At 36.1% G+C, this 16,619-nt stretch overlaps 3 protein-coding genes across 3 annotated transcripts; all 3 read right to left on the bottom strand.

Moving 5' to 3' along the window:
• Window positions 1-1,675: 1,675 nt before the first annotated feature.
• On the bottom strand, window positions 1,676-12,181 carry LOC130974560 (uncharacterized). The gene is made up of 5 exons (XM_057899431.1): window positions 11,974-12,181; window positions 9,250-11,243; window positions 6,878-8,658; window positions 5,057-5,226; window positions 1,676-4,020 (listed from the first exon to the last, which is right to left on the bottom strand). Exons 1-5 carry the CDS (start codon window positions 12,034-12,036, stop codon window positions 1,963-1,965), a joined length of 6,066 nt encoding a protein of 2,021 aa, XP_057755414.1. The 5' UTR covers window positions 12,037-12,181; the 3' UTR covers window positions 1,676-1,962.
• LOC130976169 (pentatricopeptide repeat-containing protein At4g33170-like) lies at window positions 6,755-8,635 on the bottom strand. The gene has a single exon (XM_057900944.1). The coding sequence runs from the start codon at window positions 8,589-8,591 to the stop codon at window positions 6,849-6,851; it is 1,743 nt and encodes a 580-aa protein (XP_057756927.1). The 5' UTR covers window positions 8,592-8,635; the 3' UTR covers window positions 6,755-6,848.
• Window positions 12,182-12,822: 641 nt separating the features above from the next.
• LOC130973189 (uncharacterized) lies at window positions 12,823-16,036 on the bottom strand. The gene is made up of 7 exons (XM_057897628.1): window positions 15,511-16,036; window positions 15,352-15,421; window positions 15,023-15,078; window positions 14,808-14,883; window positions 14,648-14,684; window positions 13,341-13,455; window positions 12,823-13,247 (listed from the first exon to the last, which is right to left on the bottom strand). Exons 1-7 carry the CDS (start codon window positions 15,804-15,806, stop codon window positions 13,022-13,024), a joined length of 876 nt encoding a protein of 291 aa, XP_057753611.1. The 5' UTR covers window positions 15,807-16,036; the 3' UTR covers window positions 12,823-13,021.
• Window positions 16,037-16,619: the final 583 nt, after the last annotated feature.

Genomic DNA, 16,619 nt, shown 5'->3' with positions numbered 1-16,619 from the left:
TGCCAAAATAAATAAAATAAAAAATGAAAATTTTGCAAGGAAATAATTTTTTGACAAAAATATTATATATAAACTAAAAATTAATTATAAAATTAGTGCTTATATATGTATAGGGGTGGCAAAACGGGTCGAGCCCGTCAGGCCGATCCGCTAAACCCGCTAAAAAATACGGGTCGGGCTAGGATTTGGAGCCCGCCAAATTTAAAAAACCCGCCAAACTCGCACCGCCAAATTGGAGGATTTTTGGCGGGGCGGGGCGGGCCGGTCCGCCGGGCCGAAAACTTTTTATTTTTCTTTTTTTTTTAATTAAATAAAAGAGTGATTACTATTATAAAATTAATAATTATAGAATTTTTAAACACTTTTTTCATTTTTTGTTTTTATTCTTCTTTTAGTTATTAACTTTATTTATTTTATTTTACAATTTCGTATATATGCTCAAATTATGTGACTTATTTTTTAAAATAAAGATGATTTTATTGACAAATATTATTTTGAACAATTTTATTAAAGTTAAAAATTAAAAAAAAAAGTAAAAAATTATATTATAGTTTGACTATTTTTTATTTGTATTTAATTTTTTAATTATTATTTTTTGATTAATTTTAATAAATTTTATTTTTCAAAAAAAAAAAAGAGTCAAGCGGGCTAGCCCGCCAACCCGCCAATCCGCCATAAAGCGGGGCGGGCTAGCATTTTGAACCCATTTTAGTTGGCGAGGCGGGCCGGTCCGCCCCGTATATGAGGCGGGTTTAGGCGGGGCGGGTTGGAGCGGGCCGGCCCGCTTTGCCACCCCTATATATGTATATTCACACGCGTAATTTCAATCTTTAACATTTTACATTCTCAACAAACAAAAATTTATCTACCAGGTTTCTCATTTTGAATTTCTATTGATTAATAATACTAAATATTTTTTTTTAATTTTTCACCATATCTCTTAAGTCTCGACTCGACAGGTTAAAGATGAGCTCCATTTAAAAATTTATTGCTGCCTAATGAGTTATCCACAAGGCGGAATTCGAATAGTACTAAATATTTTATTCTTTCTTTTAAACAAATTACTCCATTATTTTTTGAAACATTTCGCTGAATATATTATTAATTCCTCAAAAAATATTAGCATATTCCTATATATAACAAAGATTTCCTTTGATAGATAATAATATCAGAGACGTTTATAACCTCCGAAGATCATAAAAGGGTTTTAAATAATGTTATATTCTTTTAACAAAGTTGAAAGTTCATTTTGATTTTTTTTCATTATTTAATTTGTAGGAATTACAAAATTTCAAGGACAACAGTAATTTTACGGGGGTAGTAGTGTGAGAAATGTTTTCTCATATCTCAACTTAACCTTACAATTTCAAGGAATTGTCCAAATCTATACGTATCCACTCATTGTTGCTGTAATAGCAGGAAGAAATCGCATATTGCAAGTTTTTTTTGTGGGTGGACAAGGTTTTTTACATCGTTGACCACAGTGGTGTTGAAAGACATGAAATCATTGGGGTTGCTAGTTTGCTACTCAATTAAAGGAGTTATAAAACTTAGATGGGAGATTAAGTGATGTAAAAGAGAAGCTTAAACTTTTGTAGATAAAAAGGCAAAAAGTGCAACTGAAAATAAATGGGTTGGAATAAACTTGAAAAATCTAAATGCACTTTTAGCAGGAGGTTGATATTGGCTCAGAAGTATCACTTTATCAAAAACAAAAATGCTATCTGCATACAAAAATCAGACAAATTAACAGATCCATGAGCAGCAGCTGTTGTTATCTTTTGCTGAAATTGACATGCAACAACTGTCTGGCCAGACTAGGCTACCGGAAACACATTCTACAAAGTCGCATAATTTTCGCAAACTTTGCCTGAACACAACTAAAGAACCATCTGTGTGTGTAATTGAAGAAATGGATAACAAATTATGCACAACATTTGATATGTATTATTCTTGATTAAATTACTCAATTTTATCTGATACAAGGCGAATCTTATTCAAAGACTCTTTAAAAGCCTGCCAAGAAACCATATAATGAGCTTGGGATATCATCCCTTCTTCAACAACTTGCATCGCCCGTTTGTACAAATGATCAAAACACTGAACTGGGTTGGTGATATCAACATTATCAGAGCTAAGGTGAGGTACATACAATCGTTTAAAGTCCTTCCTCCATCTCGGCAAAACATATTGACAAGGAATTTCCTCCACGCCATTATAATCGAGGATAGACAAGGCATGTCTGCACAAATAGCCTTTGAAGTTAAAGCAACAACAACTGCAGCGAACTTCTGCTCCGGTTTTATCATATGTGACTTCAACATGCCCTGCATCTTGGACAAGTTCCTCGCCTTGGCGTTCTTTAACCATGTATGTCACTGTAGATCCATTTGTTTGACTTTCTGTGATGCCGAAACAAGAGGACATCAGCACGATCTCCTCCTGGACCTTCCTGAACATTGCATTTGTGTACAATTTGGACAGTTGCAACTCATAGTAGTACCTTGTTCTCAGTGAAGGACTAGAATCTCGCGACTTGAGATCATCAATAGCTTCAGTTTTTCTCTTTTGCTCCATAACTAATTCATAAATCTCAAAAAATTCTTTCAACGAAGTTTGCTGATGCACATGACCCTTAAAAAAAGGTACCACGGACTCACCTTTTTCTTGATCAGAAATTCCAGCAAAAAAAGTGTCCTTGGTGTAAGCAGGAGCCCAGTGCTCACGTTCACCATACAAGGATTGAATCTTTTCATGATTTCTTATTCCAAAATGCTGGGTAAGTTCATCCCAAGCCCTTTCAAACTCATCGATTGTCTTAGTTTCATATATCACTCTAGACAATGCCATCTGAATTGCCTCGTATTCCTGAAACTGTACCAAACATCCGAGAATACTCTGCATGACTTGTGATAGACAAATTCTGTGGTGAGCTCTCGGGAAAACCTCCGCTATTGCACTTTGCATGGCCTTGTTGCACTGGTTTGTAAGAACAGTTTGAGGAGGACGGCCGGACATACATGTAAGCCACGCCCTAAAAAACCAATTATATGTTTCAAATGTCTCATCTGCAAGCAGACCACAACCAAGTAAAATAGACTGCCCATGGTGATTAACACCGACAAATGAAACAAGTGGAATCTCATAATTGTTTGACAAACATGTAGAGTCAAATGCAACCACATCACCAAAATAATTATATGCAGCTCTAGATCTAGAATCAATCCAAAAAATGTTCCGCAGTTGTCCATCATCATTCAAGTCCATAACATAGAAGAAATTGGGATTTATGAGTTGACATTTGCAGAAGTAGTTTGAAACAAGTTCTGTATCACCTTTCCTAAGTTTCAAATGCCTAGAAAAATTAAGGGTGGTGCTAATTCCTCCTTCATTAGAATTTGGACTTCCATAACCCGATGCATCCCCAACAGGCATTCGATATAGCTTGATTGTTCGTACTTCAACATCTAGAGTTGGCTCGAGTTTTCTTTTCGACCCACCGTCTGTCCTCTTATGTGATTTCGAGTTTTGTGCTCTCTCAGGATCAAATGAATGGTTGTGCTCAAGCTTGACTTCATCCACCCTCCATCTGTTAGATTCCACTGATCGCAACCTAATCATCGCCAGACAACCTGTTCTTGTTTCTTTCCTGTGGCTATTTGCTTCCTTAAGTGTTTTGAAGCCCTCACAGTTGCAGCACAACACAGCACCGCGCTTCTCTTTGCTGTTACGTCTGGTCCATGACGACTTAACCCGAATAGCAAATCCAATCTCCTTAGCATAGCTATTATAATAGTTGTAAGCATCATCATAAGTATCAAACTCCATACCCACAACCGGCGGAGGGTAGCCTTTCCCTTGAGATTCTTGACCATAACCATCAACCACTGTTGTTTCATCCCTCCCATTCTCATGTTCACTTCCATCAATCTCAAATAACTGACTGCAGCCATTCACAAGAATGTTTTGCTCATCCGCAACCTCAAGCAGCTGATCACTGTTTGGAGATCCATCATCTATCTGGAAAAATCAGACATAATTATATAAACTGTCAAATTCAAAACAAGATATACCAAACTTTAGTATCCATTCAAATTGAGAACATCATAGAGAGCCTAGCTGGATATCCAGAAACCCTAAAATCTCCGTGAACACACAAGAATTTTTCATACACAAAAGCATGATCTATTTAATGATCCATAATCCACTAATAAATGTGATTCCAAAGCTACCAGCAGAAATCCGAAGCCATGGGAACGAAAATGAGGATCCACTCATCATTCTCTTTTACTTTTCAACAGTGAAAACAAGACAGTTAATTGAGCTAAGTAGGAAGTAGCTAACAAGAAATTCCCCCCAAAACGAGCACAAACCCTTCCTTTACTTCTAAGACTAATAATAATAATAAACGAGAAAAAGAAAAGGGCAAAGTGAAATGGAAGATAGAGTAGTTAGTTAGTTAGTTACCGTGGTGAGGGAGAAGGCTTTATCGTTGGTAGAAGGAGAACACACCCTAACCGTATTCTCGTTAAGGTCGTTGTTGGTGTTGATGGACATGCTTCTTCTAACAACCTGTTATGCCCTCTCTTTTCTCTCGTCTCTTGTTATGCTAAAAACTAAAAACTGCTTGCTTCGTCTTTCGCCTAATTACAATTTTGCCCCTCTCTTCGACTTTGCTCCTGGAGGCTGAATCACAATGCAAATATGCAATGCAGTAAAATAAAGGTTCTAACAACAGTACTTAATCTACCCAAATGTTATTTATATATTTATAAGTATCACAATTTAATCTAATAATCTAGTTATTGATTTATTAGTTTATTGGTCTAACCGGCTTAACCGGTGGTTTAATTAGAAAAATCGTTTTAAAATAAAATAATAAATAAATTATAAATAAACATTCTAAAATATAATTATAGTCTAGTATAAATATTAAAATATCTTCGAAATTTAAAACACTATATAAAATATCATCAACAAAATCTATATGATCTTATTAAAATACAAACTCAAAAATTAAATAGTAAAAAAACATATCTAAATATTATATCCCAACATCATGATTATCAATCATCAAAATTTGCAAGAACTTGTTGTAAATTTGCTTCGGTGGATTAAGATTAGTATTTGCAGCATCATTCGAAATAGGAAGATTGACAGACAAATTATTATTCACAGATGCATTATTATCAGCGGTTGCTTCTTGATTAATACTATTATCCATAACTGAAATTAATAAAAATTTTATTAATTAAAACAAAATTAAAGACCAGCACAATGAAAAATAAAAAATTATTAACATGACCATATTTAAATTCTGCCACCAACATTCAGCAACAAACAAAGCCAGCAAAACCAACAATAATTAGGAGCCAGCAACTACAAATCAAAGCAAAACCAGCAACTACAAAATAAAGAAGTATCCATAATCAGATACGAAATTAAAGACCAGCCACAACACATTGAAAAATAAAAAAATTATCAACATGACCATATCTAAATTCTGCCACCAACATTCAGCAACAAACAAAGCCAGCAATAATTAGGAGTCAGCAACTACAAATCAAAGCAAAACCAGCAACTACAAAACAAAGAAGTATCCATAACCAGATACGAAATTAAAGACCAGCCACAACACATTGAAAAATAAAAAAATTACCAACATGACCATATCTAAATTCTACCACCAACATTCAGCAACAAACAAAGCCAGCAAAACCAGCAATAATTAGGAGCCAGCAACTACAAATCAAAGCAAAACCAGCTATAAATCAAAGCAAAACCAGCAACTACAAAACAAAGAAGTATCCATAACCAGATACAAAATTAAAGACCAACCACAGAATACTCCCATTTTTTGAGAGAATACTCCAACTTAGGCTACCATGAATACATTTATACACAAATGAAATATAAAGAGAATGCTCCAGTTCTGCTTTAGCCTCAAATTAAAGGTTACGTTGCTGAGTCACAGAATACTCCCATTTTTTGAGACAAATATTCAACTCAACTTGGTCACACATATATATTTGCTAATTAGATCAGTCAAGGCATGTATATCGGGCACTGCTGGCTATAGAAGTCCGGAATATTTGAGTTGAATTGAATATTTGTCTCAAAAAATGGGAGTATTCTGTGGCTCAGCAACGTAACCTTTAATTTGAGGCTAAAGCAGAACTGGAGCATTTTCTCTATATTTCATTTGTGTATAAATGTATTCATGGTAGCCTAAGTTGGAGAGCGTTAATACTTACCTTTGTTCAACATTGCATCGCTTTGTCTCTACTCTCTAGTACAAAGAAGCTTCACACAAATCTATTTTGTATCTATCATACTATCATTCGTGGCGGGTAAATAGTCAAATTCGTCAATCATCATTAGTATTTTAAATTAGTCTCTAAAAAATTATTTTAATCAAATTCGTACTTTAAAGATTTTAAATTAATCGCATTAGTCCTTCTGTCATTTTTTTATGACGCCAAAATTCATTAATGTGACACATTAAGTGATACTACAACTAACATATAAAAGTCTTAATTGACTATTAGCTTGATAAATTTATGAAATTAGGTCAAATCAAAATCTAATTAAGGAGAGAACTTGAGGCATTGGAATCCCTTAATTTGGGATTGATTTGATTTAATTTCATAAACTTAGCCGTCAATTAAGACTACTAAATGTGTGTTGTGGTGTTACATAACTTGTCATATCAACAAATTTTGACGTTATTAGCAATGAAAGTGACGGAAAAACTAAAATGACTAACTTAAAATCTTTTAAATGACAAATCTTATTATAAAATAAGTGATCTTTAGGAGATTAATTTGGGTATGTATTCATCTTAGGTGCTACCATATATCTCTACAAGTACAATTACCATCAACAAATCTGTGGTATCTGTTAACATCCCTCACAATAATTTCCCTCTCTAAAATTCTGGTCATATACTTAAAAGCTTCATGACAATCCTTACAAATCCTCAAATTCTTCACAATTCTCAATGGCTTTCCTGGTGGTGCAGACCCACATAACACACCAAATGCCACTGCCAACTTCTCGCTGTGATGCCAAAGAGCCTCCTTTCTCCTTTCTTCCTCCACATTGTGCAACAACTCATCCCAAATTGGAACATATCCCAATTTCTCAATCTCCCCCATGATCTCTTGTAACTTGCGATAAATTTCCGCGGATTTCTCATGCTTCCAGTCCCCTGCTGCAAAAACATGTACTTTTCCCTGAATTTCAATCCAACTCCTCCCTCCTTGTTTCTTCACCCTCCGATCTCTCAACATTTTCCTCAATTCTGCAACATCATCCCACCTTCCTGCAGCTGACAACACATTGGCAACAATAACATAAGCCGAGTCATCAAGCGGTTCAAGTTCCAAAAGCCTCCTGGCCATAGACCAAGCCTTATCGGCTTCACCATGAAAAGCACAAGCTGACAACAAGGCTCGCCAAACTGCAGCATCTGGCTCATATGGCATTGTCAATGCTACCCTCTCTGCCTGTTCCAAGTGCCCAGCACGGGCCATTGCACCTACCAAGCAAGTATAATGCACCAGAGTTGGCTGCAAACCATAATCCACTTTCATCCTTGTCAACCACTGATCAGCCTCAAGAAACATTCCAGCATTATAGAGTGCTGTCAACATTGCCAGAAAACTATACTCATCCGGCACCAGTCCTTGGCATTCCATTGAATCAAACAGTTCGGAAGTAGATTTATGATCTCCTTGCTGGGCATAACCGGCCATCATAGCATTCCAACCCACTAAATTCATCCAAGCCAAATTTTCCTCAAAAACCTGCCTTGCATTCTCAACAACGCCGGCTTTACCATAACCATCAACCAGAGCACTGCCCACCACCACATTTGAATCAAACCCAGCAACAACCGCATGCCCGTGTATCATTCTACACTGCTCCAATGCTGCCAGCTCAGCAGCAGCACGCAGACCCCCCGAAACGCTATGCTCTGTGGATGCAAAACCATGATGCCTCATGTCAGCCAAAACCAGAAGCGCATCCACAGAGCGGGAATTCTGAGCTAGACCCACGATCATAGCGGAATAACAAACACTATCTCTATCAGGTATTTCATCGAATACCTTGTGTCCGTGGTGCGGCATACGGCACTTGAAGTAAAAACTGAGTAGCGCAGAACCGGCAAAAGGATCACTGGAAAGGGCGAGCTTGAGGGAGAGGGAGTGGAGGGAAAGGGCAAAGGGGAGGGCAGAGAGTGCAGCTGAGGTGCGGAAGAGGGAGGCAAGGGTGCGATTGTTGGGGAGTGTTGGGTGGCGAAGCATGGAAACGAAGTAACGGAGGGCGAGGAGGGTATTGGAGTGGGCAGAGACAAGTGCGGTCCATGACACAATGTTGGGACTCCGGATTTGGCTGAACACGCGGACAGAGTAGGACGCCAAACTCTCCAATTTCGAGTAAAGCGTTACCAGATTGTTGAATGTCGCATTGTCGGTTGCAACTGATTTTATAGCCCGTCCGTGAATTGCACGCGGATCGGTCTTAGTGGGAGATGGAGACGGTGGCAGCGGCCGCGGTGGCGCGCTGAGGTCATCATGTTGCGCCATGATTCTCTCTCTCTCTCTCTCTCTCTCTACATAAAAGAAGCAAACTTTATTATTACTCCTTTTTACTCTGTTTTTACTTTGAACTCATAATTTTAAAGTCATACGGAAACAACTTAATCGTTTGATATATTTAATTAAATTATTTAATAGAATATGTAATAATATCTTAGATGATAGCTTGATATAAAGACATTATTGTGTGAGTAACCAAACTTTTAAAAAAAAAAACACATCGAAATCTAATATTTAAAATATTTTCTGTATATTTGGTGCATTTTATTGAAGGACCAAAATGATCGATGGTTTATACTTGGCAACTTTGAATGCTTGTGACATGCAACAGGGGGGGAACTAAGGTCTAATGATTTTAGGAATTTGATTCACTTTACAAAACCATACAATATGTCACCATGTAAAGAAAAAAAATGCTGAAATCTACCCAAAAACAATAAAATAAAATAAAAATTAGATTGATCAGGATGTTGCAGAAAATTACATGAGAAAGTTACATCGGGTTTGACCCAAAAATCATCTTAATCTTAGCTATACACAACTCTCTAGATCAAAGTTAAACAACTCTAAGCAGGTAGAAATATACAAGTTAACATACATAACTCTAATTGAAAAAGGTGGGTTGGAACTAGGAAGTTATATCTGCCTATATTCTACATCATGAACCTTATTTAGTGATTCTTCAATAGCATGCAAAGCTACATTGTATTGGTCCACAGAAACTGTCCCTTCCTCAACAACTTGCAAGGCACTTCTAAATAACTGATTAGACCATTGAGAATGGTCAATATCATCAGGAACACCAGTGTTATGATCAGGAATATGAAGGCGCTTGTAATCTTTCTTCCACCTTGAAAGAATGTATCTGGAAGGTATCTCCTCCACGCCATTGAAATTTAGCACACACAATGCGTGCCGGCATAAATATCCATAAAAATTAAAGCAACTACAGATGCAGCGAACTTCGCCTGCTGTCCTACTGTACAGAACTTCAAAGTCCCTAATCTCGCGCCGATTTCCTTCACACAAGACACGCTCCTTGACCAAGAAAATTATGACCGGACCATCCACGTGTAACTGTGTTGTTCCGAAACAAGAGTACATTTCTTCCACCTCAAATTGGAACTTCAAGAACATTTGCCTAGTGTACATTCTAGAGAGCTGCAATTCAAAAGAACATCTAGTTTTCAGCAAGGGGGTTGAGCTTCTTGATTCTATGTCTGCAAGAGCCTCTTCCTTGTGCTTCTTGTGGAGAGCTAGTTCATACTTATCAAGAAACTCCTTTAAAGGAGTCTGTTTGTGCACAAATCTATCAAAAAATGGAGTAAAGCTTTCACCAGGTCGTGTTGCAGACATTCCGGCAAAAAATGTATCCTTCACATATACCGGTGCCCAACAATTCCGATCTTCATATAGAGAACGAAGCCATTCGTGATCACCAACTCCAAAACGTTGAACCATGAATGCCCATGCTGATTCAAATTCATTCATTTTCAATGTCTCATAAATTGCTTTAATCAGTTCTTTCCTAATCATATCATAGTTGCGCAACCCTCCCAATTTTTCTGGTACTTTTTTCATGATTAATGGCAAACCAAAACGGTGGAGAGATTGGGGAAAAACTTCTGCAATGGCACTTTGCAAAACCTTGCACTTATCGGTGATAATAGTTTGGGGAGAACAACCAGACAGAGATGTAATCCATGCTCTGAACAACCATACATAAGATTCTATTGTTTCACCTGCAAGTAGACCACAACCAAGTAATACTGATTGCCCGTGATGATTTATTCCAACAAAAGCCACGAGAGGGATTTCATATTTGCTTGACAAATAAGTGTTGTCAAAGTAAATAACATCACCAAAATAACCACATGCAGCCCTGGACCTAGAATCCGCCCAAAATGCATTCCTCAAATGTCCTTCATCATTGAAATCCATCAAGTAAAAGAAGTTAGGATTAGTCAATTGCATACGACACAGGTAATTATAAATGGCTTGTGTGTCACCCCTTTTAAGGTTCAACCTATTACAAAATTCCGACAAAGTTCTGTCTTCTCTAGCATTTGAGATTGCACTAGAATTACCTCCTGCATCTATCACAAGTGCACGGTATAACTTAACCGTGTGCACTTCAGCATTTGAACTCGGCAATGACTTCTTTTTGGTTCCAGTTCCCATCTTCTTAACTGATTTGTGTATCTTAGAACCTAACATGTGGTTGTGTTCAAGTGTGACCTCGAGTATCCTCCACCTCTGAGAGTCCATCAACCTCATCCTTATCATTGCAGGACAACCAGTTCTTGTTTCTTTCCTCATGTGGTTAACATCCTTTATTCTTTTGAAACCCTGACTGCTACAGCAAAGCACTGCACCATATTTTTCTCTGCTGTTTCGCTTGAACCATGAATTCTTCACCCTTACACGAAATCCGACTTCCTTGGCATAGCAGATATAATAATTGTAAGCATCATCATAAGACTCAAACTCCATTCCGACAGCAGGTGTGACGAACTCCTTTCTTCCTTCAGAAAAGGCATTTCGACAATCCAACTCAACTAGTGAACTGTCTTCTTCTTTCTGAGCCTCAATGCATTCACCCTCTGGCAATTGTTCACAGCAAAAGGAGGTCTCTTCCATCTAGCACATTGTCAAACAAAATCAATAAGCTAACAAACTTAATCAACAATACAGGATTACTAGATTCTCTGACATCAAAAGCGCATTCAATCTTACACTGCAATGCTTAAAGCTGTTAAGCAACATTTCATCCCATGCTAGGAAGCCCAATATCTATTTAATTTCTCATAGTGACAAAGTTTGTTAGTAAAGTGAAAAAACACAAATTGACTAAGATTGTAGCTCAAGCATCTTTAAGAGATATTTCATTTCTTCCGGTTCCGGCCAATGAGCATGCAACTTAACCAGCACTGGCTCGAATCTCTTAGCTCGGGATGTGATGACGATGTTGGAGGTTTGATCTTTATCTAGGCTACCTAATACCTTATCCAAGTTCTTGCACCTTGAAATATACCGAAAAGGTCAAAAAGCCAAAGTAAACCTAAACCCTAAACCATGAACAGAATACATGTATTTTCTCAGGTCTACTTAAAACTGATACTAATTGCTAGTAATGATATAAGCTGAAGCATCTAAGCTAGCAAGAAATCAAAAGGGTCCAAGATAGCACATATTGAACATTAGTTATCAAACATAATATAATCACATTCAACGTCGAATTAAGGGTGAGCAAAGTAAGTGGGATGAAAAATCAAATTGGGAAATGGGCATATATGTTCAATATTGAAGCAACGAAAGCACAGGAAAACGAAAAACCTAAGAAAAAGGAAGAATTGGGGAAAGAGAGTACGGAGTTGAGAACTGCAGCACATGTGGTGGTGTTGCTATTGTGGTCACCGACTTCTGCCATCATCTGTGTGTTCTCTGTCTCTGTCTATGGCCACAGCACACCACAGACTTTCCTTCTTGCCTCATCCACTTCACATAGCCTCTTCCCCCCTCTTCTCTCTGCTTTGCGGTCCCAAACTCCCACAGTTAAAAATAAGAACGAAAACAAGGAGATATGTTAAAAGTTGAATAGATTAATTTTCAATCCCCTTACATCTACGCAGTTTATAATAAATAACTTTTTTACCAATATTTTTTTAACAATAAAATACTGGTATTTTTTGACACCATTTTATTTTATTAGTTAAAAAATAATTTAAATATATAATTAATTAGAAATAACCATATTTTTATAACAGATGTCAATTGTGTTTGATGTATGAATAATATTTTTTATTAATTTTAACACATTATTTCTACTTTATTACCTACAAACTACAATTACTAATACTATGCTTTCTTTCCTTTTTTTATTATTTAATTAATGGGTATTTAATCAACTACTAGAAACTGTATTATGAAATTGAGATTATTTTGCAATAAAATATTGCAAAATGTGAAGCTTTTTTTTTATTGCAATAAGGTGTTACAAAATGCTATGTTCACAACTCCTTTTATATTTACATAGTCTGGAAACAATGAAAGTTTTTATTTATTTAAATAAAAAATCACTACTAGGCCGTGTTTGATTATGTTAGATTCACTAGTTATCATAATTCATAAGACCACCATATACTATACCTTAGTTTGATCTCCTATGTGGTAAAGTCTCGATTGAGATTTAAATATAAGCTCTCAACATTTTAACAAGTGGTTAACTGTTTTCTTATTTCTCCAACAATCTATACATACTTTCACACTATTGACAAGTTTCTCATGCTCAAAGGCCTCTAGACTCTAACATGAACAAAAGGAATTATATTAAGATAAACGTTAAAGCTTCCTAGTTAACATCAGAAATGCATATTCTAACAACCCTGGACAACATGCTATTGCTCCTTAGAAATGCATCAAAGTTCATCGTGTATTCTTTGATCTATAGGAGCCTCCATATTACGAACATGATTAATATTTATTTTATCAACAATATCTTGTGGTCTAAGTTCCGCCTTCCCAGCCATACCAGCCTTTATGGCTTCAGTAACCTTTCTCTGCAACGTGAGCAGTCCGATCCGCTTGGAAACAACATAAAGAACAGCAAGGGAGAATAATAAAAAGCCAACCGCCATTATAATCCTGTGAAAAACACAAGGTAATCCATCAGGATCGAAGAAGACTAAACGAAGCCAATGGAGTATATAATTCATTTTCCTTTTTTTATTTCCATACCTGTCCAAAACATCTTGACGTTGCATTGTGGAGAGCAAATTCCGTGTTCTCATCAACAGGGAGCGGTGCCCTTTATATTCACTTTCAGCCTTTCTCAATACTCCAGTTGATTCATCTATATATCGAAACAATTTTGCAAAACAAATTTCCAGAACAGTGTTATTCACACTGCTCATGATCATATTTCTCAAAACAGTATGGTCACTTCAATTCATCAAGTTATAACAAATATCATTCAATTGAAATTCTAACAAGCATTTGAGTTAGAACAGCATCTTTAAAGGATACCTCAAAGGAGATGAAAGACAGAAAAAACAACAGATATTATAATGCATATAGTCATACTCCTATTAGAGAGAAGAAAGCTGCGATGTAGTATGTGACTTATGTATATGAGAAGCTCAAGCTAATTCAGAACTGTAAAACAAAGTTATTGATATTTGGTAGTGTCAAAATTAAAGGGACTTGGTTAAATAGTGCTCAAAACTGTGATGCAAGAAATTGACACAAAGTTTAAAATTTTGTAATCAGATTATATGTTAGCCAAGAACCTTGTTTTCTAATAAAGGCCAGAGGTGAATATGCAAATCTGTGAAGTTACTGACCTTATTGGAATCATATTAAGATATCCTCAAAATTTACTCAAAATTCGGGTTTATACACTCAACCTCTCTACTGTTTTCTCTTAAACATCTATACAAGATATAGACAACCATCTTATTCCTTCGTTCTAACTCCTTACCTACTAACCCTGAATACCTTTCCCTTTACTTTCTTCTTCACTCTCACATAAAGCCTAACATATTAGTTAAATAAATGTTTAATATCACCAGGAAAGTAAATCTGGCAACAGTTCTCTTCCAACATTACAAAATTTATAATGACAATATGAACTTAAACTTCAGCAAACTCCAACTGCACCCCCGCATTTTGAAATACAGTCACAGAAAATTTAAATAAATTCTGACACAATTACTTGTTAAACTTTCTAGGAAATTTATATAACCTTAACTAGTTCAACACAATTTAATGTACATAGGTAGGATAGGTAACTTAGATGTTTCCATGATTTCTTCATGTTTAACGAAATATGTACTTATGCTAGATCTTAATTGGTTTGTGTTAAATTATTTAGCCAGTTTAAAATCATTTTATGCATTTTTCTCCCCTTTGTTTTCATATGCTTCTCAGTTCTCATATTCACCACTTGATGGGAAAAAGAAAGAGCATAATCATAAAGTTGAACTATAAAAATCATGGGCGAAAAATATCAACAGTCAGCTCAAGAGGGAGGTAAATGTACCCACCAAGAGTCATTAGTGTGCTTGTGCTTCTTTCAACTTCCTACATGAAGACGCAAAGAACAATGACAGAATAAGATAATGACCAAGAAACATTATAATACAACTAGGGAGCTAAAAAAAAGTAAATCTATGTCTACAAAATTATGTTGCCTTAGCTACTAACCTGAGCCATCAATTGACGAGTTCGACGAAGGCTCTCAGTGATGCTCTCTGCAGCAGATGTCATTCCAGCTTTTGTCCTGGAAGAAAATCAGGTATTTAGAACTATAATACATAATCCCAGCAACTTGCAAACTGAACTTCCAACGAGATGGCATCGAATGATAAATACAAGAAAAGCATAATTGACCGCAGCTAATGATAGCAACATAGACATACTGTAAGTTGCGTCTTCGAGCCGTGGACTCCTCTCCCCCACCTAGAAGCAGTGCTCTCTACATCATATGAAACCAGAAGCCCTCACATTACATTCCAAATAATCAAATAGCAAAACACACACACATGCAATTTCCAAAATGCAGAACATCACACTATATAAGTAAATAATTAAACACGCACTATAAAATTGAATAATTAAATAAATAATATCTTCAATTCATCACAAAGTCAACATTCTCCAAATATCGCTTCATTTGAGTAGCAAAAACAGTGTAACAACAGAAAAAATTGAAAACAAAAGAAAGAAAGAAAAAAGTTAAATATATTACCTCCTCCTGAGCAGCTTTCCGCATATTAGCCTTTGCTTGCATATTTGCATTCCTCAGATTCAATCGCAAACTGGAAAACAAAAAATTGCAAGCAACTTATTGGAATTCAACGCATAAATCAAACAAAAACAAATCCACACAGAGAGTGCGCGAGTGTACGTTTGAATGAGGGTTTTCCATGATTCAAGCGAATCGCGAGCAGATTGGACCTCTGAATCAGTTGGCAACTGCGGAGCGAGGAGATCGAGCTTGAAGATCAAAGAAGAAAGTAGAGCCAAACCATCCTGAGCAATGGCGTTCAATCTGGGAAGCGAGTTCTGCTCTTGGTCGTTGGGCCTGCCAGATCGGCCGTACTGTGCGATCTCGGTGATGTGCTCTTGCGTCTTCCTGCAAGTCTCGTCCCATTCCTTCTTCACCTTCTCCACCTCTTCCGTAACCTTATCCATGGCCTGCATTTTTAGTTGCTGAAAATCTCGCAAACTATCATGCAATTGAATTCCTTCTGAAGTTGGGTTCCGATTCCTTCAAAATCCAAGAAATTTTGGATTTAAAAAGTGATATTACCAAATTGCCCAAGAGACCCTTCCTTCGCCTCCACCGGCGGTTTCGCTGCGACGCCGCCAAATGAATCCTATGCTAGTCGGAGGTCGGAGGCCTGTGGACCAGTGTTCTTGGGTTGTTTTATTAGTTGTGTGTCTTTGGGCTTTAACAAAATAATGTACATAATATCAAGGCACCGGTTTCGATGGTCCAAAATGTTTGGATTATTAAATGGTCTATAACAAAATATATTTTTTAAGTTTTTTAATAACTACTAAATAGTTCTATTCTAACTTTAATTATAAATTAATCTCATATATTTTATTTAATTATAAAAGTTATTTTTTATTTTATAAATTATTTATTGATCATTAATCTATTATATTTATTAACAATCAAAAACAAAAATAATAACAAATTAGATCTTTCATTGATCCTAATAAATTTTTTGGTAAACTCAATTGATTAAAACGTTTATCTTTGATCCGTGACATTCGTCTAAAACTGTGAAATCGTATTTCATTGAAAATTAATCAATTGAAATAACAAAACAATCAATTGAATTTCAGGTTTTTCACAATTTTAATCGATTATTTACATTACTCAATCGATTAAAAATGCATATACACAGGTTTTTATCTGATATTCTAAAAGACGCATGATTGGAGTTGACATAAATTTATACTTCATTTACTACAAAATTTAACACAAAATATTAACAATACACA

Source organism: Arachis stenosperma, chromosome 4, assembly GCF_014773155.1.
Source record: "Arachis stenosperma cultivar V10309 chromosome 4, arast.V10309.gnm1.PFL2, whole genome shotgun sequence".
NCBI classification, from domain to species: domain Eukaryota; kingdom Viridiplantae; phylum Streptophyta; class Magnoliopsida; order Fabales; family Fabaceae; genus Arachis; species Arachis stenosperma.
The sequence above is the reverse complement of the archived record's forward strand: the minus strand, read 5'-3'. Positions and strand labels throughout refer to the sequence as shown.

What these genes read in the sequence shown, in the direction of transcription:
- LOC130976169 (XM_057900944.1), bottom strand. Translation starts at nt 8,591, where the DNA reads ATGGCGCAACATGATGACCTCAGCGCGCCACCGCGGCCGCTGCCACCG.
- LOC130974560 (XM_057899431.1), bottom strand. Translation starts at nt 12,036, where the DNA reads ATGATGGCAGAAGTCGGTGACCACAATAGCAACACCACCACATGTGCT. An exon ending in GTTCATGATGTAGAATATAG is followed by an intron (nt 8,659 to 9,249) that starts GCAGATATAACT and finishes AAGTAAAAACAG; the next exon opens with AGTAAAAAGGAGTAATAATA. An exon ending in TGATGATTGATAATCATGAT is followed by an intron (nt 4,021 to 5,056) that starts GTTGGGATATAA and finishes TGATTTTTCCAG; the next exon opens with ATAGATGATGGATCTCCAAA.
- LOC130973189 (XM_057897628.1), bottom strand. Translation starts at nt 15,806, where the DNA reads ATGCAGGCCATGGATAAGGTTACGGAAGAGGTGGAGAAGGTGAAGAAG. An exon ending in GGAAAGCTGCTCAGGAGGAG is followed by an intron (nt 15,079 to 15,351) that starts GTAATATATTTA and finishes CATATGATGTAG; the next exon opens with AGAGCACTGCTTCTAGGTGG. An exon ending in CTCGTCAATTGATGGCTCAG is followed by an intron (nt 14,685 to 14,807) that starts GTTAGTAGCTAA and finishes GTCTTCATGTAG; the next exon opens with GAAGTTGAAAGAAGCACAAG.